General features: G+C 35.7%; 1 protein-coding gene across 3 annotated transcripts; it reads left to right on the forward strand.

The window, feature by feature from the left end:
* Positions 1–111: 111 nt before the first annotated feature.
* Positions 112–6,025, forward strand: LOC120082907 (protein NETWORKED 4A). 3 transcript variants are annotated; one of them, XM_090316245.1, is made up of 5 exons: positions 206–494; positions 1,287–1,413; positions 1,848–1,895; positions 2,055–2,166; positions 3,853–6,025. In XM_090316245.1, exons 3-5 carry the CDS (start codon positions 1,866–1,868, stop codon positions 5,586–5,588), a joined length of 1,878 nt encoding a protein of 625 aa, XP_090172371.1. In that variant the 5' UTR covers positions 206–494; positions 1,287–1,413; positions 1,848–1,865; the 3' UTR covers positions 5,589–6,025. The 3 variants fall into 3 exon arrangements, with proteins under 3 accessions (XP_038894245.2, XP_090172371.1, XP_090172372.1); XM_039038317.2 differs by lacking the exon at positions 1,848–1,895 and having other exon boundaries at positions 112–494; XM_090316246.1 differs by lacking the exons at positions 206–494; positions 1,848–1,895 and having other exon boundaries at positions 1,226–1,413.
* The last annotated feature ends 3,285 nt before the right edge of the window (positions 6,026–9,310 follow it).

A 9,310-nucleotide genomic window follows, 5' to 3' on the forward strand; every position in this document is an offset into this window, starting at 1 on the left:
TATGCGCAAACTGTCAACTCGCATTTAATTGCACGATTTGTTAAATGGACTCCCCAACAATTATATTTCTACGATTTGTTAAATTGACTCCCCAACAATTATATTCCTACGTTTTTCTGCTAGACATTATCGAATCAACTAGTTATTATGAGGGGGAAAAACCAACGTATTCTATAAGGTTGGAAGAAAGGAAATTGAAAAAAAAACCCACAATCACTATCTGCATGTTTTATTTAAAATATCTTGGTTCTGATCCGACTGGTGGCGTGGAATCCTGGTTTCGTGGGAAGCATGTAAAGTCAACAGGGAAGGGCAATAGGGTCATTTGGGAACATAATTGGAACTTGGAAGCATGGTTGGGAAAATGGGGGAAAACGAGTAGGCACTGTCTGTTGATTGTTCACAATCAGACCTCCACCACTTCCACTCGGAGTGGTTTTGTGCCTCTTCAATCTCTCCAATACCAGCATATGCGATACAGCCATTGAATTACAGTAAGCTTGTTCACTCCTGATCTCTCCTTTCTTATTTTGTATTTTCATTTCACTTCACGGCTCGCCTTTGATTTTCGACCCACAGAGCTCTAGCGATCCGATTCCCCTTCAAATCCAACATCTGGTCTGCCCACCCTCTTCTACTCTTACTTTCCTAGATATTTTGCCGAATTTATGACTTATTTGGCATCGTGGTAAATGGAAATGACAACATTAGGTTAATTGGTTTATCTTTGGGGAGTAACTTAAATTTTTTTGGTCATCGGATGAGATTAAATTAGTATGCAATTGTCTGCGTGTGTGTATACTTTCCTTGCAAAGGAGTATGTATATTTTTTAATGGTGAGAAAATTATTAGCGTGTGATTCTTTATATGTATTAAATAAAGAGGGAGGTGAGGTGGTAGTGTATTAAATTAAAAGCGAACGCGTGGACTACATGGTCTGAACTGGAGGTGTGTTGCTTACAGTTGTAATAGTCAAACCCTCGGCCCGCCCCTCGCCCGCCTACGGTTCTGCTAAATGCTAATGAGATTTATTAATTTGAAACCTACATATTCCGCGCCTCTTTGTGCTTAATAATGCGCGTGCCCCTCACTCACACAAACCATGTTTAGTCTTTAATGGGCCTTGAAAAAGCCCATTCCCATTTCAAATGTATTTATCGTTCTACTCCTACCTACCTACCGACCTCCAGTTCAGCCATAGCTGATTTGATTTGATTTGAATTTGTTGAGACAGTAAAGTGGGTTTCTGTTTTCTTTTTCTCTGGATCGTATGTTTTCACTTTCAGTTTCACGTTGCGGAAGCTGTCAGAGGGATTAGGAACGAGGGAGGCTTCGTTGGCCGTCCGCAGCGGCCCTCTCTCTGAGTCAACGTCCAACCTCCACGCTTTCTACGGCTTAATGGCGAACTCATCGGTATGCTCTTATCGTCATCACTTCAAAACCATTCTGTTCTTTTTTCGTTTATTGACATTGTCAAGTAATTGGGCTATAAAATTACCATCCCATTTAGAAGCTCAAGTTTCTGAAGACCTATTCCCTCTCTGTTAGCTCAGTAAACAGAAACCAGTTAGAAAAACAGTTTCAACAAATTGAAACTAAAATCTGTTCGTCTGTATTAACTAGTTAACAATAAAGTAAAATGATTCACGGTGTGTGAGAGATCAAGGTATAAAAACAGAGACAATAGAAGAGAGTCTGTGTGGTTGTAATCTTGAGAAATTGAGAATAATAAAGAAAGACCCATACCTTGAAGAGTGGATGTAAGCTTTATTAGCTGAACCACTATATTCTGAGCTGTTCTTCTTCCCTTACTACTTCTTTTCTGTTCTTGAATGATTTACGATCAGTGATTCCTTCAAATTGAGATGCTTCAGACGTCCATGTTTTCGCCTCAGGTTCTTTCTCTTTCGATTTGCATGTCTTTTGTTTTGTTGTACTGAATACTGAATAGAATGAAGATGAAAGAATAAAGTTAGAAATAATTGAAGAATACGTCAAATTAACGAATATAATGTTCGGTTATCTCAATGTGTTTTTTTTCCTCTTGATCTCAGGCTCGGAGCGATAGGAAATTGAAGAGGTTGGAATCTCGCAAGTCTCATTCTTGGTGGTGGGACAGTCATGTCAGCCCCAAAAACTCTAGATGGCTCACGGAGAATCTCGAGGGTTAGTTACTACTTTTCTTCTATAAATTAATCCTTTTGGGTTTGGGTCGTAGGAGTTAGTTATCGCTGGTGGCATCAATACCTTCCTTCCAACTCATACCATCCATGCTACCTTAAGGAATCGCCTAATAAGTTTACAACACTTATATTTGTTTTTCCATGTACTATCTTAGTAATATTTTTTTAAAAATTATTATTCTTATTATTATTTAAAGAAAAAACATTAGAGAACTAGATTTTTGAATAACTTTTTAGTCTTGTGATTGAAGAAGTTATTTAGAGAATATGAAAATACATAGTCGAACTAAGTGCTTCTTTAGTAATTCATACTCAGAAAGCGCATTTCAACCAATATTGAAAAATTTTGAACTCATTTCAGCCATAACTTTTATTGTAAATTTGAAGTCTTTCCTATTATTGCTTTTTATTCTTATTTTTTTTTTTTTTCAAACTATGCATTATTATTTTAATGAAATTAGATGGTTTTTAGTTTTTGATTTTCAGTTTTTAAGAAATGAAAACCATATATATACTTTTTAGTACAACAACAATAGGGATGGGTCGGTTACTGTTGAGATAGGATCAGTTTGCCAAAGAAAGACTCTGTTTTAATAAATTAATTAAGAAGTTTTTTGTTCTTGCAAAGTAATAAAAAAAATGAAATCTTGATTATGTATCAACTTTTTCTTTATCATATGAATCGAAATAATAAATCTTTTTTTGTAACTCTCTGTTTTGATTTTTTTTTTTGTTTGTTTCAAATACATTTTGTGCTTTCAAATCAAATAAATAATTTTATCAACATTAGAACAAAAAGGGTCTTGCTAGGTCAGGCAATGGAACAAAGAAAAGAACTTTTCGGATGAAATAAAATAAAATAGGTACTTTTATTTTGATTTATTTATAAATGTTTTAGTAATCTTTCATGGATTGATATCTATATTTTGAGTTAGAAAAGTGGTCCTCAGATTCTGTTTCATTATTTTTAGGACTGATAATTATGAAAAAAAAAAAAAAAAACCTTTGAACAACGTATAACTTTTCTACATGATCATTATGATAGATGCTAGATAATAGCTTCGAATGCCCAAATTTCTTTGGGCTGGTATTGTACAGATTACAACTCCCTCTTTTATGTTTGTTTAAGGATATCACTTCCCTCCTTTTTGTTCGTTTTTGCTGGGAGTGCTAAAAAAAATGAAGGTATTATTAGGTATATTGGGAGTGTTCCAATATATAAAGAATTTTGTAATGGCTTACCTTTCTTTTACTATATTTGTCTTTGTGCTGTTTCTTTCTAACCTTTACCGACTCAAATATCCCCTCCGCGTCTTGCCAAATAACAACTAAGGAAAAATTTCTCCTCTAATTCTCTGTTGATATGACATCTGTTTCCATCATGCTAGAATTTTTCCTTTTATTTATCAGTTCTCCCCATTTTCAATTCATATTCTAAAAAGGGTTGGGTTAAATTTGGGAATATGGGTAGCAGTTGCATAATTTTAGCTTCTTCCTCCTTTCTGCATGAATCTTATGGTGCATGTGTTTCAACTACCCAAACATTGGCATGGAATTAGTTTTGTAAGCTCCATGTTTTATTTCTGCAATTCAACAATAGATGAAAGTCAATGTTAATTCTTCATCAAAATGCTACACAAAAAATTGACAAAACGATCCTTGATGTCAGAAATGGATCGCAGCATCAAACGCATGTTAAAGCTAATAGAAGAGGATGCAGATTCATTTGCTAAGAAGGCTGAAATGTATTATCAGAAGAGGCCAGTGTTGATCTCTCATGTTGAGGAATTCTACCGCATGTATCGTTCCCTTGCTGAGCGTTATGATCATGTGACAGGAGAGCTTCGAAAAAATATTCCTTCAGATCTACAATCTCAGGGCTCTGGTATTTCTGACCTGGGCTCTGAGCCGTCCTCTACATGGCCCTCTCCTGATCAAAGGCTTGGACGTAGGAAATCTGGACCACGAGCTGCTGGCTTTGAATTCTTCCTTGGATCTGGTGGAAGCAACTCTGATACTTGCCAAAAGGAAGGAGATGAGTCATCTTCCTTGACAGAATCTGAACCTGAATCTGACGATTCTTCGGTAAACAATTATTCAGTTGGTGATCAAGGTTTGAACAGGAAGATGATTGAGTTGGAGATTGAGCTCCGTGAGGCTAAAGAAAAGCTCCGCTTGAAAGAGGATAGTGCAGAAGGTTCATTTCCATTCAAGGGGACAACAGATGAAAATTCTGATTATGCTTTTGCTAGAATTGCTGGGTACGAGGAAGAATTAAGGAATGCAAATGAGAAGCTGCGAATTTCAGACAAACAGATCATGAGGTTGAAAAGTGAGCTCCAGAAGTACAGGCAATCAGAATTGACCAAAGGTTTGCAGGCTGAGTCTGCGTCTGCTACAACGGAAGATACCCAGAGGCATGGGGATGAGGTTCCTTTGGTCATTCATCAGGAATCAGAGGTTGACGAACATCATAGATGTTCGGGAGCTGACCAAGTCATTACCATTGAGAGACTGGTGGAAGAGCAAAAAATCACAAAGGAAAGACTTGAGAACTCACAGAAAGAACTTACTAAATTAAAGCTTGAACTTGAGAACGATAGATCACCTGAGAAAATCTGCCATTTGCAGAATGAGCTTGAAGCTGCCCGAAAAGATACTACTACATGGAAGGCCAAGCTGAGTGCAGAGAGAAGAGAGGTCTCCAAGCTCCAAGAAAGAATTTCAAGGTTGAAAGCTAGTTTATCGGATCGTGATCATGAGATGAGGGATTTAAAGCTAGCAGTATCTGATGCCGAGCAGAAAATCTTTCCCGAGAAAGCACAGGTTAAGGCTGAAATGTCTAAGCTACTTGAGGAACGAGCTCTGTTGATGGAACAAGTCAGAGAATGGGAGCATCGATCTCGTCTTTTGGAGGATGAAATCAGAAAAGAAAAGGGGGAAAAGGTGGATTTGGAGGATAGACTTAGTGGTGAGATTGAGCGGTTGGGAACGAAAATTGTTGAGAAAGTAGAATGCATCGAGTATCTTAAAAGTGGCCTGAATGATTTGCAATCTGAGAGAGATCAGCTCCAGGCAGAAGTTGTTAGTTTAAAAGAGAATTTGAGCTCTAAAGACAAGCAGGTCGATGAAATACGCAAGCATGTGCAAAAATTGGAAAAGGAACGTGTGGAGCTAGTATCAGGTATTGATAAAGCAGAGAAGCTGGCGAAGGAGTTAAGATTAAGAGAGAAGGAGCTAGAAGGGGAGGTGGAGAAGCAAAGAGTAATGATAATGGAAGGAGCAGAGGAAAAGAGAGAGGCTATAAGGCAGCTATGTTTTTCGATTGAGCACTACAGGAGTGGATATCATATGCTTAGAGAAGTTTTTATTGGTCAAAAGCGGGTTCCAGTGTTGGCTTCTTAAGTATATGTTTGGAATACATAGAAACTCAAAGAGTTGTAGGGTTGTTTCTGGGATGAAACAAACAAACAGTTAATCGAGAGTTTGGATCATGATACGGTTTTCTGTTTGTTAAATTAAGTGATGTAAATGTAGTTGTTTAGAGTAACAATGAGCAGCAGGGGCTTGTCCAATGCTAGCTGCCGATGGTAATGGCCTAGAGGGTCGAGAGACGGAGGAGCTCCCTACTTCAGCATCCTGTCTCCAAACTTTGGTCTTTTAACGTCGGTCGAAGTATGAACACTTTTAGGACCGTTCGGCCTTGGGTAAAACTTGAAATCTAGAAGACCAATGTGAACCAAGCAAATGAGCTCCCTATTCTACGGCTTGTATTTTGTTGTGTATGAGACGCCAGGATTGAATCGTTTTAACAAACATCCACTCGTTGGTTATTAACCTTTCTTCAATGCCTTCCTGCTCTTTAATCTTTATTTTATAAGAGAAACGATGTATGGGAAACTAATGGGATTATTAGGACAATTTTACACTTAATCAGAAGCATGACTTTTTTCGCACGTTTTTGGGAAAAAATTAAGAATAAATATGCCATTTCAACTATGTTTAATGATACTCTGTTGAAATCCACTAGTATTACACGCTTTTGTTTATTCTCGAGGAAACCGCACGTTGTTATCTCCTTTATTCACTAGAGGTTTTTAATTTTTTTTTTTTTTCAAAAGATAATATATATGTCTTTGAATTTTTTTTCTTATTTCCTCCTCCTCCACGACCAATTTCGGCGAAACCATGCACAAATTCCAGCTAGAAGAGAGGAGCTCAGTAGTTCCAACCAACTTTGATGGAACCAGAGTGCGAGAGAACGAGATTACAAGCAAGTGAGCGAGAGCAAGAGAGGAGAGTAATCTGTGAGTGAGAGAACGAGAGCGAGATGGACTTTTCTACATGTACGAGTTCATTTTGGTAATTTTTTTCGAATTTGACATTAGCAAAGAGTCCAAGAATCTCGTTTTCAAAAAGCAAGACAAATTTCATTTTTTTCAAAATTTAGGTCATCTATACAAAAATCTCAGTTTGTTTGTTTTTTTTTTTTTTTTTAATAAATAACATTACTATTTTTTCATTTATTATATGAGGAATTGTCTTAAATGGCAACAAAAAGAAATTATAATATTTATAAAAATGGCAAATTCGTTAAATATATTTCAAATAGTGTAAATTCATTTTGATTTTTTTCTAAAATTTCCATTCCACCCTCGTATATGTAAAAGAATATGTGCGTCTTCTTCCGGTTGTTGAATCATGAACGACGAACAAGATCTTGTTATTACGAAATCAGCTATTTGCAACAACAATCGCTAATTGAGGATTGAATGCTTCTTTTTGCAGCATCACAAGCTTCAGAAACAATAATTCATTTGTATTCATCTTTTTTATGATTTTAGATAGTGATAGAATTTTATCACTGTCTATCATATAAAATTCTATCTCACCTATCATGGGTATAATTCTAACTCTATCTAGTTATCAACGATAAAAGTCTGTCTATCAGATATAGAAGTGTGTGATTCTTATTTGTTCCTTTTTATTGTGAATTATGGAATGAAGATACTTATATGAATTGAGATTGATGGACAGTGATAGAACTCTATCACTATCTATTACTAATACTGTGTATTTGTTTGTTTGCTTTTTTAATTATTATAAATTTTTTGTTGTAATATGAGGACTAAAGTGTGTATTTTGTTTTTTTTTTCTTGTTTTGTTGTGAATCTACGACTAAAGATGCATATATGAATTGAGACTGATAGACATTGATAGATATTGATAGACTTCTATCGCTAGTGATAGATAGTGATAGAAATGTATCATTGTCTATCATAGTTGTTTATACATTTTCTTTCCCTTTTGTAGTAATTTAATACCATGGTTAATGTTTGCTGTAGTTGAATGATGTAATCAAGACATTGATAAGCACACAATTTCTGTAGTGGGAGCATAACAAACTAAACATACAATTTATTAATGATATAGACACTGATAATCAGTGATAGTTTTCTGTCATTGTTTATCATTGTGTATATCAATGTGATAGACCCTGATATATCAATGTCTATTAGGGATTTGTTGTGTTCTTTTTCTTTATTTTGAATTTGTGTGCAGTTTTTATGTTTCTATCTGTATACCTACATGATATAAATTGGAATTGATAGACAATGATAGATTTCTATCATGGTCTATAAGTATCTATCTCTAATAGAAATGACAATTTATTTTGTTTGACAATGACAGATTTATTTTGTTCTTTTTCTCTATTTCCAGTATGTTTCTATTCTTCTCTATTTCATTAGTGTCTATATGAGTGATTTGATGTCTGAAGATGTATAGGTACATGATATAAATTGAGATTAATAGATAGTGATACTATTACTAATGTATATCAGTGCTATATATTTTCACTATCTGTTTATACAATCCTTTCTCCCATTTGCAGTAATTTGATACTATGGTTTTGTTGGGTTTTATGCCCTAAAACTTGTAGATAGTAAATGTAAATAACTCATTGTCATCAATAAAGACTTATCGATGTTATTTTAATAAGTGTTATTGATTGTATTGTATGCGTTTTGTCTTAATAACATTAAATCCAATACACTAACATCCTATTATGAGTTTTGAAATGTATGTGGAAACTTATAGGGACCAATGTTCAAGATACAACCTAAAGGGTCTATAGTATAGGGATAAGGCTAGGTACCTTATCCTTGTGACACTGTGACAACGACCCACTTTGTATTTGATACAAACGAAATGATCCAATGTGTTCGTGTAGGCGACATACGAGTGGGGGTATCCTATTATTGGGATTGGTGTCCAAATTCTCTCAGAGTTTTGTTGTTTGTAATAATACATATTGTTTGATGAATAAAATAACTATTATTTCATTCTGGCATTTACTCATATCCAATAAACAAAGCTCCATGGTTATCTTATGTAAACTTAAGCATGTATATGTGATATACAAGTGGAATATGTCTTAAATGATAACCTAAATAGGTCTGTAGTATAAGGATTAAGATGAGTCTGTAGTATAAGGATTAAGGTGGGATACCTGATCCTTGTGACACTACGGATACGACCCGCTTTGTAGAGGTTTGCTAGTGTTATAAACTACTACAGATGATAGATCTTGACCATTCATGTGGAGACGTGCGAACGGGGTGTCCTATACAAAGAGTTTGTATAAGATCGAACCACGAGATGACTAGACTCTGTATATAACGCCGTTGATACTAGAGACTTACATCTCACCTAAACGACCATAGGTGACATGACCTCAATCCTGAGTGTTTTGGGAATTCTTGCCTTTGAGGGCGGTCATTTGATTAGTATGGATGAGAATGGCCAGATTGCCAACTCAACATGCCTACTTTTTTAGGGACTTGTCTGATTTGAGAGCTGGGAACTCACTTACACAAGATGTAATTAACTCTTTTCCCGAAGTAGGTTATTGGTCGAGCTGTACTTACAAGCGATCTGTGAAGGGTTGTCGTACTACTGATTGGTTAAGATGGACACATAATATATCTATAGTAAGGAGAGTTCAGTTGTCGGTCATTAGTGGAGTGCCTGACAGTTAACGGATAGTGGATCCTGTGACGAAAGAGTTTAGTCAGTTATTCATGTACTGTTGGAGCTTCGAGCTACAGGTTCATAAGGTCCCTTGG

This window comes from Benincasa hispida, chromosome 8 (assembly GCF_027475165.1).
Source record: "Benincasa hispida cultivar pf3 chromosome 8, pf3_genome.v1.1, whole genome shotgun sequence".
Classification (NCBI taxonomy): Eukaryota; Viridiplantae; Streptophyta; class Magnoliopsida; order Cucurbitales; family Cucurbitaceae; genus Benincasa; species Benincasa hispida.